The 15187-nt window shown below is 45.7% G+C and overlaps 1 protein-coding gene and 1 long non-coding RNA gene across 8 annotated transcripts in view; one reads left to right on the forward strand and one right to left on the reverse strand.

Annotated features, from left to right (window-relative positions):
* Positions 1 to 15187, forward strand: part of FLNB (filamin B) — a 147280-nt gene that overhangs the window by 74622 nt on the left and 57471 nt on the right. For all 7 annotated transcript variants that reach the window (XM_043587760.1, XM_043587754.1, XM_043587755.1 and 4 more), the window contains exons 5-16: positions 120 to 238; positions 1293 to 1370; positions 2780 to 2942; positions 3770 to 3967; positions 6792 to 6929; positions 8457 to 8583; positions 9661 to 9797; positions 11585 to 11778; positions 12983 to 13096; positions 13710 to 13853; positions 14097 to 14220; positions 14559 to 14719. In XM_043587760.1, the coding sequence (XP_043443695.1) occupies positions 120 to 238; positions 1293 to 1370; positions 2780 to 2942; positions 3770 to 3967; positions 6792 to 6929; positions 8457 to 8583; positions 9661 to 9797; positions 11585 to 11778; positions 12983 to 13096; positions 13710 to 13853; positions 14097 to 14220; positions 14559 to 14719 (1697 nt within the window). The remainder of the gene's footprint in view (positions 1 to 119; positions 239 to 1292; positions 1371 to 2779; positions 2943 to 3769; positions 3968 to 6791; positions 6930 to 8456; positions 8584 to 9660; positions 9798 to 11584; positions 11779 to 12982; positions 13097 to 13709; positions 13854 to 14096; positions 14221 to 14558; positions 14720 to 15187) is intronic.
* On the reverse strand, positions 3583 to 9467 carry LOC122487366. Its single transcript, XR_006298360.1, has 2 exons — positions 9359 to 9467; positions 3583 to 3834 (listed from the first exon to the last, which is right to left on the reverse strand). It is a non-coding gene; the product is annotated as an uncharacterized LOC122487366 (long non-coding RNA).

A 15187-nucleotide genomic window follows, 5' to 3' on the forward strand; every position in this document is an offset into this window, starting at 1 on the left:
ACAGGCTTGGGTCCCATCTCTCGGTTCCCCCAGAAGGAACAGAACAAGGGAACACTGTGGGTGATGGCCTATGTCAAGGCCCCCACCTAACTTGTAATGTGCTTCTGTAAACCTGACAGGAATCGAGCCTACTGGAAACATGGTAAAGCAGCCAGCCAAGTTCACTGTGGACACCATCAGTGCCGGGCAAGGAGACGTGATGGTGTTTGTTGAGGACCCAGAAGGGAACAAAGAGGAGGTATGTTGGAAGACGCTGCCACTCCATGGAACCTTTGGGGCTGTGACAGGGCCAGGGACCGTGCGTTCATTTTCTAAGAGGATCCTGTGGCTTAGAGCAGTCAGAGTAATTGTCCCAGGACTATGCCTTGAAACGTAATAGAAATCAATACCCAAGGACACAGTGTTTAATAAAATAAGGGATACTTTGAATTTAGCAAAGGCCTTGTAAATTGAAGTTTCAGATGCTCAAGACCAGAATAACAACAATACTGATGCAGTACAATACAGCCACATACTGTTGCTTTACTCTCTTCCGAGACTGACTATCCTTGGTTCCTACCTCAGGGCCTTTGCCCATACTGTTCCTTCTATTTATCTCCGTAACACTGGATTTTATTCCTGGTGCTTAGCACTATCTGAAATTCTACACTTACTGGTATATTGTCTGTTTCTCCCACTGACGCAGGGACTGTCTCTGATTTTTGGTATCTGACACTAGGCCTGGCATTTCATAAACTCTTTTTTTCTTTTTTTAATGTTTATTTATTTTTGAGAGAGAGAGACCAAGAGAAAGACAGACACGGAGTGTGGGTAGGGGAGGGTCAGAGAGAGAGGGAGACAGAATCTAAAGCAGGCTCCAGGCTCCAAGCTGTCAGCACAGAGCCTGATGCGAAGCTTGAACCCACAAGCCAGGAGACCATGTCCTGAGCCAAAGTTGGATGCTTAACCAAATGAGCCACCCAGGCGCCCCCATAAACTCTTAATAATTACTGAACCAATAAAGTTTTAAGTTACTCGCTTTATGGTCCCTCTCATCTAGTGAGAGGGACATCTAGTGAGTTCCAGCCCTGAGACAGTGGAGAGTTAGGACTTGGGTATACATTTGTGCTACATGACCTTGTTTCTGTGACTTTAGGTTGCTTCTTTCCTGGGGCATCCTTTAGAAGTGATGGTGCAGGAAATCGCCAGGACAGGGTCTTCACCTGGCACCTTGTGGCAGGGCCTTGACTGGCATAGCATACTTTTACTGATACCCATCACCTTCTCTAACTATTGCTCATTTTCTGTCCTAGGCACAAGTGACTCCAGACAGTGACAAGAACAAGACATACTCTGTGGAGTATCTGCCCAAGGTCACCGGGCTGCACAAAGTAAGATGAGGTGTTCTGGCTGTTGCTTTGACTGCTCTTCTGGGCTTGTTTAGGAAGGTTGAATTCTACTAGGTTCTTTGCAATGTCTTAAGATTTTTTAAACTCCATCTGGGTGACAAGTGGTTGTAGCTGCATGCCTGGAGTATAGGTGCTAAGCTGTGGGCTCTTTATCTTTAATGCTTCCTTAAGTACTCCTCTTTGGGGTGCTCCAGAGCATCTATAAGTATCAGGGCCTAAGTGTGGAGAAGGCCAGTTGAATATAGTCAAAGCCAGTGTCCCAGTCATGCACCTGGAAAAATGCTGGGGGTCTGGTCCCCAGGTTCTTCATCTCAACAACATTTTGAGTTCTATTTGAGTGGGTGTCCAGTTGGCCTATAGGACAGGAGCCAAGGGAGCCTTGCAAGAGAGTAGGGTGACCCAAGAGTGTGCCTTTCCTTGAAAGAAAGCCTTCAACAGCACACATGGGCCTATCCCTGTGTACCATGCTAATATTTTGAGACCTGGACCATACTTACTACCTTGGTTGTTAGTGAATTCACCTGGAATCATGGCTATAGATTTTTCTTACACCTTTAGGATATCACAAATTTAGGAGAAAAAAAATCTTGAAGGGAGCATTTATGATGTAATTAATTCTGTCAAGTCATATGAAACCCAACTCCATGCCCCTTCAAATTTAAATAATGAGAGCTCCAACTCAAATTTTATTTTATTTTTTATTTTTACTTAAAAAAATTTTTTTTTAATGTTTATTTATTTTTGAGAGAAGAGAGAGACACAGAGCATGAGCAGGGAGGGGCAGAGAGAGAGGAGACACAGAATCTGAAGCAGGCTTCAGGCTCTGAGCTGTCAGCGCAGAGCCTGATTCGGGGCTCGAACCCACGAGCTGTGAGATCATGACCTGAGCTAAAGTCGGACACCCAACTGACTGAACCATCCAGGCGCCCCCAACTCAAATTTTAAATGAAAATCTATACTGTATCTCAAATTTATGTATCTGAGAGTGATTTTTGGTCCCATGAAAAATATTTTGACTCTGGGTTTGAAATCCTGGAACTATACCTTGTACCACTAGGGGGGTCAGTGGCCCCTTCTGCAGCTGCCTTCAAGGGTCCCATGCCTACAGATTCAAGTATAAGTATTTGTTCATATCCTGTTATATTGGCTAGCCATAACTGATGTAAGCATTTTTAGTTTGCTGAAAGCATGATGTCCTAGGCCCAGCCTTGTGGCCAATGGAGCCAGGTGGGAGTCCCATTCAAGTTGCTTAACCAGGGCCTCTGGTTCCAGCCACCTTTGTATGTATAGTTAGGAGGATGGAAGAGAAGATTGTTAATGCATGTGGCTTCATATGGTGGTCTCCCTGGGCAGGGAGAAGTGACTATATCTCATCTATCTGTCACCCGCAGGTTACAGTCCTCTTTGCAGGACAGCACATCTCCAAGAGCCCATTTGAAGTGAATGTTGACAAGGCGCAGGGAGATGCCAGTAAAGTCACTGCCAAAGGCCCAGGCTTGGAAACTGCTGGAAACATCGCCAATAAGCCCACCTACTTTGACATCTACACAGCAGGTATTGTGGACCAGGCTTTCTTCTGGAGCCCAAGATGATTCTCAGGAGCCCCAAAGGTTTGGGATGCCTGACCTTTTGTCTTTTCAAACAACCAACAACAAAAGTGCCTTTTTCCAAGTGTGTTGGTTATGTTTATAGATTTTCCTAAAAAAATTTTTTTACATTTATTTATTTTTGAGAGACAGAGAGAGACAGAGAGTGAGCACAGGAGGGGCAGAGAGAGAGGGAGACACAGAATCTGAAGCAGGCTCCAGGCTCTGAGCAAGCTGTCCGCACAGGGCCCAATGTGGGGCTCGAATTCATGAACTATGAGATCATGACCTGAGCTGAAGTCGAACACTCAACCAACTGAGCCACCCAGGTGCCCCAAGTATTTATAGATTTTACTAAACCAGCTTTTCTTCTTTAAGATCTTACACTCAAGCTTGACTTTAGTTATTAATTATCAGGTAACTTCTGCACACATTTCTGACTTGAATAACCGTTGCAAAGAAACTAAGTTTTGAGAATCATCTGCTAGACCAAATTCTATGCAAGGCCAGGGTGGGGGCTGGTGGGGAGGAATAAGGATAAGGTGGGGAGGATAAGACACGATTCTTGGAACATCATTTTCTTTTCAGTGTAGAAAACTTAGAAAATATGGAATGGGAGAAAAGGAAAGTTTATGAACCTCCTCCCCCAATCAAAAAACAGTTGTTTGCATCTTGGCGTGGACTTTGACCTTCAGAGTACCTGTCTCCTTCGGTCTCCATCTTGTACCTGAGCTCATCCACAGTGAGTGTTCTGACAAGGTGACCTGGGCTCACAGAATGCTTGTTCTCTCCTAGGTGCCGGTGTGGGTGACATTGGTGTTGAAGTGGAGGATCCCCAGGGGAAGAACACTGTGGAATTACTGGTGGAAGACAAAGGAAACCAGGTGTATAGATGTGTGTACAAACCAGTACAGCCTGGCCCCCATGTGGTCAAGGTCTCCTTTGCTGGGGACACCATTCCCAAGAGTCCCTTCGTTGTACAGGTTGGGGAAGGTGAGTGCTGGGGTGGCCAAATATATCTGCTTCTGGCATTGAGGCTGACGGTGTGCACAGCTGGTCTCCGAGGCCAGGGGTATAGTGGGGGCCACACTGGACTCGCACCTGTCCCCTTTCTGCCAGGTCCCCTTTGGTGGGAAGTGGCTTGCTTTGTCCTCAAGATATTAATATGAACATCTTATTGTGAGCTGTGCGCTGACCTAAGTGCTTCACTTGTATTAACGCATTCAGTCCTCCCCAAAACACTCGTGTCAGAGGGTCGTCACTGAGAGATGCAGGACTGAGGCCATTTGGGCAGTTGGTGTCTGTGGCTGAGGTTGGCACCTGTGGTACTGCTGGTGCCCTGTGGCCTCCACTGCTTGGCCTTTACTGGCCGTCAGGCACTTAGCATGACTGCATCTAATCATCACACCAACCGGTGTGTTTCAGGTGCTAAAATTATCTCCAGTTTTCAGGTGGAGACACTGAGGTTTGGATAACATAAAGTATCAGTGAGTACGGACTAGGCATCAGTAGAAGTAGAACTCAGGTCTCTTTTGACCCCTTACCCATGCTGCTAAACCCCTTCTGCAGCCAGAGCATGCTTTTTTCTCTAACGTCAGATCCCTTTCCTTCTGACTTTGTTGTTCTTTTGTTTTGTTTTGTTTTCCAACTCTCTTGCCTTTTCTAACCAATACTTGCCTTTCCCTGTTCTGTCCTCTGCATCTGCATCTGTAGAACTGACTTCTTCTCTGAATCCTACCTCTGGGTCAGCCTGGACCCCGAAGCTGTTGGCTTCCTAACTGAGAGCACTGGGCCAGAGGCATCTTGCTGGGTAAGGGCTGGTTGAATGGGACTTCCATGCCAGTTCCCTGTGCTACCTGCACATTAGCTGGGCCTGTGCTGTTTGTGACCTCAAGACGTGACAGTGTGGGCGTCAATGTTACTTGTCTAGCTGGACCCCAAACCTGCTCTCTAGGTACATTGAAACATGTCTAAGACATCTCAAAATGGTGGAGGACCTGGTGGTTTCTTTCAAACTCTTTAGCTCCATTTAGTGTTTATATGAACTGAGCAGTTACCCTTTTGATGTTGAGACTATTACCTGGTTCAGAATTTCCATGAGTGTTTGGTTGTTTTTTTTAAGACACATAAAAACCCTCCGAGGGAAGTCCTGTCATCCTGTTGTGACTTATTTCTGGTATGACCGACTTTTCTCCTTTTGACAAAGGAAAAAAAACAAGACCGACATATTCATAAATAAAAGTCTCTTTGACATATGCAGGAAAGAATTTTTAACAGCTTTCCTGTTCTAATATTGTTTTCTGGTTCCCTCTCACTTGTGGACTACATTTTTCACCTTGCATATCCATCCATCACTTGTACTATTTAGTATTTAATTGATAGAGTTTTTCTTTTGATGTACTCACCTTTCCACTACTTAACTGATTTCATATAAAAAAAGAATCTTCATGCCATTTTCACAATGGAAAACCAGTGTCACTTGCCATAAAGTGTGGCCATAAAACTTATGTTCATCCATGAACCAGCTAAAATAATCTCCAACTCCTAGGATATGAGTATATCTTTTCGGGAAGCAGTTGTTTGCCAAATAGCCAGCTGAGAATATTGCAAGGTGGAGGCGCCAGAGGAGGAATTCTCTTCCTTCTATGCAGTAAAGAGTTTCATCCTCTGGAGTCTATGATCTCACTTCTAGCATATAGAGAACTACCGAATGTGCAGTGTCAGATTTGGAAAGGAAAAGCTACTTAACAAACAACGTGACATTTTGCCCATTGCTTTGTCTTTTCTTTTTTTTTTTCAACGTTTATTTATTTTTGGGACAGAGAGAGACAGAGCATGAATGGGGGAGGGGCAGAGAGAGAGGGAGACACAGAATCAGAAACAGGCTCCAGGCTCTGAGCCATCAGCCCAGAGCCTGACGCGGGGCTCGAACTCACGGACCGCGAGATCGTGACCTGGCTGAAGTCGGACGCTCAACCGACTGCGCCACCCAGGCGCCCCATGCTTTGTCTTTTCTGTACATAAAAGAGTTGCCCAAGTTGGCAAAGAATTCCTAAGGTACAAGGATGCATTTTATCAACCATGGGACAGTAGTTTTGTGGGCTTGTCATGTAAGAAGTACCAGAAACTACCTTGGTCCTTAATTTTTAGACTTCTGACTTCAGGTTTTTTAAACTAGATCCAGAAATCAAATGGAGAGTGGCGTTTACTGCTAATTGTTGCATTTATAGCCACCCACATTCTGATTACCTGGTGACAGCACTAAAATATTTGTCTGCCATGGCCAGGGTGGGGTTGAATGGGTCTCTTTTTGAGCTGTCCTCTGGCTCTTCATGCGGAAGACGATCACATTTCGACTTTTAGAAATGGCTGATCTGATTTGGGAACGTGGTCAGATGTTTTCAAGTGCTACATTTTTCAAATAGACTTGAAAAAGTTTGGTCTTCCCAATTACTGGGCCCTTGAGTACGGAATGAGATTTAACTCTCCTTCACTACCAAGAGGATAAATGCCAGGATTCAGCGGGTTCCAGGAGCTCAGCAAATGTATGCTGTGCTTCTCCTTCTTTCTGTGCCAAAGTAACTGCCCCCCCGCCCCCACGCCCCTACTGTCCCTCTGCGGTGTGGCTGGACAAAGTTATGTTGTGTCCTTATTTGCTAGCCTGGTGTGTTCCCTGAACGGGACCCTTGGCCTCAGGCAACTGCTGCAGGCGCTCTGTGCAGAGCAAACATTTTCTTGGCGGGTGGCTCCAAGTTACCTTGGCTTGCTCAACTCTAGCGAATGAAAGGTTGAATTGATGTCAAAACTGTGTTTGCAGCCTGTAGTCCAAACGCCTGCCGGGCCAGTGGCCGAGGCCTGCAGCCCAAAGGCATCCGCATCCGGGAGACTGCAGACTTCAAGGTTGATACCAAAGCTGCTGGAAGCGGAGAACTCGGTGTGACTGTGAAGGGTCCTAGTAAGTGCTGCTTTGTTTCCTCATCTCTGGTGTGACTTTGGCTGGCTTTGCAGCCATAGCATATGGATTTCATCCCACAGCCGGTTTTGATTGATCCCAGAGAGCTATGTGAAAGAGTTGAGGCACTCTGGGCTCCATGGGGATTGGTTGATTAGTTACGTCTACCCTGGATACAGGTGGGAACAGTGGTAGCTTGACCGCCTCACATATTAAGGCTTCTGGGAAAAGAAAAAGCAGTGATGCAATAGAGTTTGAGAAGTGCTCTCCTTGGAATGACAACCTGAAGTGGCTTATTTTTTATTTGAGGAAACCTAGGCTCGAGAGAAAAGGTCTTGCCCAAGGTCACACAGCTCATAAGCATCCGGGCTGGAATTCAAGCGCAGTCTCTAAAGCCAGTAATTTTCCCACTACAGGTTACATTTTATAGATGATGAAATTATGCCAAGTACCTAATTACTATGATCAGTGCTTATAGAAGGAGAATAAAATTCCCCTAAGATTAAGTTTTCTTTGTAGATAACTGCTGTTCATGGAGGGGTGGGTTGCACTCTGCAACTCATTCTTCCTCCCTTTTTGGGGAGGGAGACTGCAGACACAAGGTCAGGTGTCTGCTCTGCTTGTGTTTTCCCCTGCCACAGATAAGCAGCTCTCCATTGCTGGCTGCAGGTGTAGCAGCCCTCAGTGGGAATGTGAACTTCCTATGCCAAGGTTTCTCCCACCCTCTGTGTTCCCAACAGGCTGGGGCAGGAGTGTTCTGAGCTCCAGGAGGTTAATATTTGATCTCAGAGCACCAAGCTGTGAGGAGGGCTGTGCTCTAAGGGTGGCCAAGGTTCTAGACTACCCAGACCTGGAGCCAACCTACTCTGGGGCTGCCCTCCTTGCTGGCTTGTTGCTACAGGAGCCAAGGAGGCATTTTCTCTGACCTTGGATTCTCGCTTGACTAAGTGGCTTTCCCAGCCAAACCTCAGGGCTCAACATAAAACAAGTTCCTACCTGATGGCTCAGTCTGGAGTTTGTGGTGCAGCATCTAAAACCTGTCCTCTTGTGGAGAGCATGCAGGAACTTTCTCACTTTTGTCGTCCAGCTTTGAAAAAAGATGTGCGAGGGCAGTAATTTATGCCAGAAATTCATGCCAAATACTCCTAAGGGTTCTGTCCCTCCTCAGTTTTGTGAGAGGCTAAGACAGCTAGCTATGATCGTTAAGGAAAATTGAGATAGGACTAGATTTGTCTGAATATAGTCCCAGGAGGTCCAGGACCTTGTGGCCTTCTTTTAGCTCAGCGAGCCTACTAATGCCGTTTAGCTGGGAAGTCTTCCTTTTCCCCACACTTTGAGGCAGAAATGGATCTATTTTTAGGCTTGGATTAATCTCCTAGGTTTTGAGGGTCTCACACTCTGAGGCAGCCCACTTCGTTTCCCTCTGTGGCTTATGTCTTATAGATATTGCTGTCTTTCTGCTCTCGTCTTTTGGATGCTTGTTCTGAGCCTGGAATTGCATTGGAAAGGTGGTGTGCTTTCTTCCCACAGAGGGTCTGGAGGAGCTGGTGAAACAGAAAGGCTTTCTGGATGGAGTCTATGCATTTGAGTATTACCCCAGCACCCCGGGGAAATACAGCATTGCCATCACGTGGGGGGGACACCACATTCCAAAGAGGTGAGTCTCCAGCTGGAGTTGCGTCTTCTCTGGAGGCGTGCTCAGTCCAGGGAAAGAGATCTGCTTTGTTGAAAACTTTTTTTTTTTCCTCATAGCAGCACACAGACATTTGGCCTGTTCTCAAAAACAGCAGAAAGTCACTGTGGTTTCGGCTGCCTTGCTTTAAATCAAATGCTGGTGGTTTGGGGCTGGTGGAGGGCGGGGGGTGGGGGAAGCAGGGAAGTCAGAAGGAGCAGTAATAGAGAGCAAATGGGCTGTGTGTCTATATACCCTTATATAAACTAAGATTCTCTTTCTTTCAATGTGTGCCTCTGTTCAGGAATGCCATGGGAGTAAAGTCTGCCATGGTTTACATTAAAATTCTCTACGTGAGTGCAGTCACGAGCCAAGGGACGCAGACTCCAGCTTTGTCTTGTGGGCATCACAATTACCCTCCCCTGTTCATGTGTTTTCCAGCTTTCCTGGGGGGAACTTTAAACTCTGAATAAATTCCATTTACCTTGAGAAATATCTGGGCATTACAGGGTTCTGAGAATCTAAGCAAACTTTTTTTTTAAGTTTATTTATTTATGCAATCACTACCCCCAGCATGGGGCTCAAATGAGCCCCGTGTTCTACTGACTGAGCCAGCCAGGCACCTCTCTAAGCAAACTTTCTTTTTTTTTTACTCTCCCATATCAAAGTTAAAGCGTATTCATTCATGTAGGAGATAAAGCCTATTCAACCTAGTTTTCTTCTTTATAAGCAGGATCTAGAGAAGTATGCTGTCTCTTACCATCCAGAGCTCACAGTCTGGTGAGGTCTACATTCAAGGGTGAATGATCAGAAGGATATTGCAAGGCAGTGTGTCTTGAGTGCCCACCCAGTGGCCACCTGAGTGCCCCGAGGCAGCCACAGTCCTTTATATTGTTGACATAACAATGACCGTGGGGGCACCTGTGTGGAGGAAGGGGTTGGCTAGATAGACATTGGGACTGTAGGTAAAAGGAGTGGAAAAAATATGTGCAAACAACTTATGGCTGTTTGTAGTCTCTTCTTTGTTCTTCTTTAATGCTTTTTCTGTTCCTTTTCTCTTAGCCCCTTTGAAGTTCAAGTTGGCCCTGAGGCAGGCATGCAGAAAGTTCGTGCATGGGGCCCTGGCCTCCACGGTGGGATTGTCGGGCGGTCGGCAGACTTCGTGGTAGAGTCCGTTGGCTCTGAAGTGGGGTCTTTGGGTAGGTGGAAGCAGCTGGCCAGCGGCTTCTGGAAAGCTGAGATTACATGAGGCCTGGTCCCAATGTCAGGCTGAGAGTTGAGTCCTCCTCCAAGCTTCACTACCCTTAGCCCCCTTGCCTCCTGACCATCCGTGGCCAGCTCTGGATACGGCTGTGGGATTGGGATTTTGATTTTCCTCTTGCCCTTCAAGTTGCCCTCTGCCTCTTCATTAGTTCCAAGGACAGAGGTTTTCTACGGATGTTGTGCTTGAAACAGCGCTTGGAACATAATAGGCACTCTGCAAGTAATTGTTGCCTGAATTCTTAGTTTAGATGAATGAATAAATTTTGCTGAAACTTGGGGCGCCTGGGTGGCGCAGTCGGTTAAGCGTCCGACTTCAGCCAGGTCACGATCTCGCGGTCCGTGAGTTCGAGCCCCGCGTCAGGCTCTGGGCTGATGGCTCAGAGCCTGGAGCCTGTTTCTGATTCTGTGTCTCCCTCTCTCTCTGCCCCCTCCCCCGTTCATGCTCTGTCTCTCTCTGTCCCAAAAATAAATGTTGAAAAAAAAAAAAAATTTAAAAAAAAAAAAAAAAAAATTTTGCTGAAACTTGAAATTTGGAGAATAAATGTTCTTTGGAGCATAACAGAGTATATTTTATTTTACTTATTTTATCATTTATTTTTTAGTTTACTTATTATTTTGAGAGAGAGAGAGAGAGAGAGAGAGAGAGAGACAGAGATGGGGGAGAGAGGGGGGGGAGAGATGATCCGAAGCAGGTTCTACACTGTCAGAGCAGAGTTCGATGTGGGGCTCAAACCTACTAACTGTGATATCATGATCTGAGCCAAAGTCAAGGGTCAGATGCTCAACTGACTGAGCCACCCAGGCACCCCGATTTTAAATACATATCTGATGTAAATAGAATCACTTTAGATCAGTGGTCAGCAAACCTGCTCTATAAAGAACCAGATAACAAATGTTTTAGTATTGTAGGCCGTATTCTCCCGGCTGCAACTGTTTAAGTCTGCAGTTGTAGCACAAAAGCAGCCATAGAAAATATAGAATCGAAGGAATGCGGCTGTGTTCCAGCAAAGCCTTATTTACAAAAGCAGGTACTAGGTCAGTTTGGCCCACTGGCCATAGTTTGGTGACTATGTGTTTTAGGTAGTAAAAATAAGCAAACCAGAAAAAATAAGAAATCACCTTTAGTGTTTCCTTCTAGAGGGATAATGAGTGTTTTGGTATGATATTAAACCTTTTGGCATATCCTTCCAGACGTTTTTTCTGTACATTCACACCTAAATATTGATATGCCACAAAAAATATCTAGGGGTAATCTTTGTATCTTGTGCCTCAGATAAATATAGGCCATGTCTTGATTTTCCATGGCTTCTTTGGACTTCCATTGCATGGATACGTCTACCATTGGGCTTTCCTGTTATTTCCGTGGTTTTCTTAAAGACACAATGCTGAGTACACATACTTAGTACCTTTGTTTACACATATCCTTGGTTATTTCCTTCAGATGAAAACCCGGAAGAGGATTTGGTGGGGCAAGGGTGGGCATTGATTTAAGGTTTTGGTTGACCTTCCTTATTAGATGATGTTTAAAAGAAAAACAAAAAGCATAGTATAAAATCCAGCCCTTCCACCTCTTGTAAAGGCTCAGTGGGCTTGTTTTTGTAGGAAAGGGGCACAGATTTCAGTCTTCTGGCTGATACTTGGGTTTGAGGGAGTGAGTTGGTAGTAACATAGAATAGGTTCTTTCCACCATGTAACCAGGGGTCCTTCTCACCCCATCCCCCAGGGTTTGCCATCGAAGGACCCTCCCAAGCAAAGATTGAGTATGATGACCAGAATGATGGCTCATGTGACGTCAAGTACTGGCCCAAGGAGCCTGGCGAATATGCCGTTCACATCATGTGTGATGATGAGGATATCAAGGACAGCCCGTACATGGCCTTCATCCATCCAGCTGCAGGAGACTACAACCCAGATCTGGTGAGTCTGTTTGTTATGTTTCTGTGCTCCCTTCCTGGCTCCTGACCCTCTCTATGATATCCAGAGACATGTTGAGGGATGGCAGAGAGGAGCCATTGAGAGTTTAGGAAGGACAGTGGTCTGAGCTGGGACCCTGGTAATACCACTTAGTACTTTCTTAATGCTGGGCAAGTCTCTTATGTCTCTCTCTCTCTCTTTTTTTTTTTTAATGTTTTTATTTATTTTTAAGAGAGAGAGAGAAACAGAGCATGAGCAGGGGACTGGCAGAGAGAGAGGGAGACACAGGATCCAAAGCAGGCTCCAGGCTCTGAGCTGTCAGCACAGAGCCCGATGTGGGGCTTGAACTCGCAAACCGTGAGATCATGACCTGAGCCGAAGTTGGACATTTAACCAACTGAGCCACGCAGGCGCCCCCTCTGACTCTTGATCCTTTCTCTATAAAATGGGAATGATAGTAGCGTCTGTTTCCTAGGATTTCTGGGATGATTCAGGGGATCTAACATACATGAGGACAGTCCTTAGCCCAGTGGCTGGCCCATCCAGGAGGCTGCAGAAGCTGTTCTTCATAAATTAAACATGCTTTTTTCTCCCCAGCTCCCTTCTCTTAAATTGGAGCAGTGTTTCTAAGAGCTTCTGTCAAACTCTTAGGAGGCTGATAAACATCAAGTCTGAGGCAGCCTGGCGGCCAGGTGGAAGCTTCCACACTCCCATGTGTGCTATTGTGGCCCACCCGGGCAGCTGTTTGTAGGCTGATGTTGGTCTGGACTAGTTGCTATCCCTCTTTGGCCAATTGCTGGTCTTTTTTCCTCCCTGGGAGCTGCAAACTTTTGGAATGTCTGTGGTGAAGGTTCTGAGCCCCTGTCAAAGTGAGAACACTGAAACTGGGCATGGCTGGAGGTCCATGTCCTGGTCACTAGAAGTTCTCTATGTCAGCTCAGAATAAGGCAAGGAGCCCCAGGCTAGTTTGGGGCCTGGGTTTTGAGAATTTTCTTCCTCCTGGGAGGTTAAAGATACTATTTATAATTTTTGAGTTACAGCCTGGTAGAGCATTTTCCTTTCATATCCATCCTGTTACATAGGTACTGTGAAGCCAGACACTGGTTGTTTTGTTCTTGTCTCATTCCCTGGTGGTCACTGGTCATTATGTAGGGGCATTGTTGGGGCATGGCACAGAAGGAGAATTATTATTGGCCCTTTGCCCCAGGTCCAAGCTTACGGACCAGGTTTGGAGAAATCTGGCTGCATTGTCAACAACCTGGCTGAGTTCACTGTGGATCCTAAGGATGCCGGAAAAGCTCCCTTAAAGATATTTGCTCAGGTAAGTTTCCAGGGGCCACCTGTGCAGATAACTGTCAGGTGACAAGATCTGTCACTATAGTGGCAAGTTGCTCAGTTCATCTGACCCTCAGTTCACTCATCCACACCTTGGGAATAACATGAATATTTATCTCATGGGGTTATGTGAGGATTAAATGAGATTCTAATATGTAAAGCAAGGTGATTTTCTCATCTTTGGGTTTTGTATGCCTTGGAAACAAGGCTTGATTTCAGATTTCCTTGTAAATGTCCTTCAGTGTGGCTGAAGCTACCTAGTCCATGACAGGAGGTTTGTAAACAAGAATTTATTAAATATATTTATCTAACTTAATTGAATTTGGCCCAAGGATTTAAATGCCGGAATTAAAATGAAGAAGTATTGAGTGGCCATGGCTTTATTTTTGGGTCATTTGCTTTTATTAAAAACAAATAAAAGCAGGCAGTATTTTATCACTTGTGGTGATTGCATTGTGAGAATGTGGCATATCATAGTTGCTCCGTGAAGATTTGTTGGATGGGTGGTGACTTGATTGTCTTGGGAAGCCATGGTGACCCTGTTTGATGAAGACAGTGTGAGGGGCCAGTTTCTGTTCTTAGCCTCTGCTCTTTTGCAGGATGGGGAAGGCCAGCCCATTGACATCCAGATGAAGAGCCGAATGGACGGCACGTATGCCTGCTCATACACCCCGGTTAAGGCCATCAAGCACACCATTGCCGTGGTCTGGGGAGGTGTGAACATCCCTCACAGCCCCTACAGGGTAGGTTGTGAGACAGAATCCTGGCCATTGTATGAAAAAGCCAAGTCCTGTGGCAGGTCTGGGCTGTATGCTGGATGGTCAAGGAGATACATCCTTGGTGGACCTTGACAGATGGAGTAGTTTGAAGGGCAGAGTACTCTAGATTGTCCAACAAAACTATTTCTAACAATGTTAACTAACAACGTGTCACTGGACCCAGGTGCAGGAAAACTTGGTTATAACTTTCTCCCATGTCCTCTTTAGGTCAATATCGGGCAGGGTAGTCATCCCCAGAAGGTCAAGGTGTTTGGGCCAGGCGTGGAGCGAAGTGGACTGAAGGCAAATGAGCCTACTCATTTCACAGTGGACTGTACCGAGGCTGGGGAAGGTGAGAGGGGGCTTCCCCCGGTGCAGTCATTGTTGCTTCTTGAGGAAGAACATTCTTTTCATAATGTTTGAAAGGCAGTGAACTTTGAGCCAAGAAATAGTGCACCTGAATAGGTAATTGTTCACCTAATGAGCCTCTGTGTCAGTTTCTTGGTCATATCTTTGCTAATCTTCCATCCCGTCTCCAAATCCCTGACTTAGCACCATCCCTTTGTCAGGTTTGTTACTGGAAGCTTCCCAATTGATTTTCTGGGGCGTTAGGTGAGCTGAGCTGGAAGTGATTGCATGGGACATGCTGTTTCTTGTACGCTGGTGTGCTCATAAGCTGGTCTGTTCCAGGTGATGTCAGCGTTGGCATTAAATGTGATGCCCGGGTGTTAAGTGAGGATGAGGAAGACGTGGACTTTGACATTATTCACAACGCCAACGACACGTTTACGGTCAAATATGTGCCTCCTGCTGCCGGGCGATACACTATCAAAGTTCTCTTTGCATCTCAGGTGTGTGTTTGGGCCTGGGTTCTTTCTGGCCACCTGTGTGTGTATTTCCTTTTTTTTTTTTTTTTTTTTTTTTAAGCAATAGGGCATTGTCTTGAGAATTCTGCTTAATAGTTTTCCTCTCTGGTTCCTTAACACCATGAAGGAAAAAAAAAAATAACCCCAGAATTAAGTTTTTACTACTTTCTAACCAAAGTGAGGCACAGCGTATTCAGTGGTTACAGCAGGGCTCTCTGGAAGGAGACTGGTTTGTTACAAACATTCATCAAGTTTTTGACTGAAATATAATGACCTTCTAGAAGTGTTCTACTTCATCCTCTTTGAAGCAAAGGTTTTGGCCTTGGCCCTCAAACTTTTATAGGGAGAGGAGCTTTGAACTTTCAAATAGAGTTCATATTTACATGTGATAGTGAGGATAAGGCAAGTGGTACCTAACATAGGGAATAGTGGACTCCCGATGATTCATATTAA

This window comes from Prionailurus bengalensis, chromosome A2 (genome assembly GCF_016509475.1).
Source record: "Prionailurus bengalensis isolate Pbe53 chromosome A2, Fcat_Pben_1.1_paternal_pri, whole genome shotgun sequence".
In the NCBI taxonomy this organism is placed as follows: domain Eukaryota; kingdom Metazoa; phylum Chordata; class Mammalia; order Carnivora; family Felidae; genus Prionailurus; species Prionailurus bengalensis.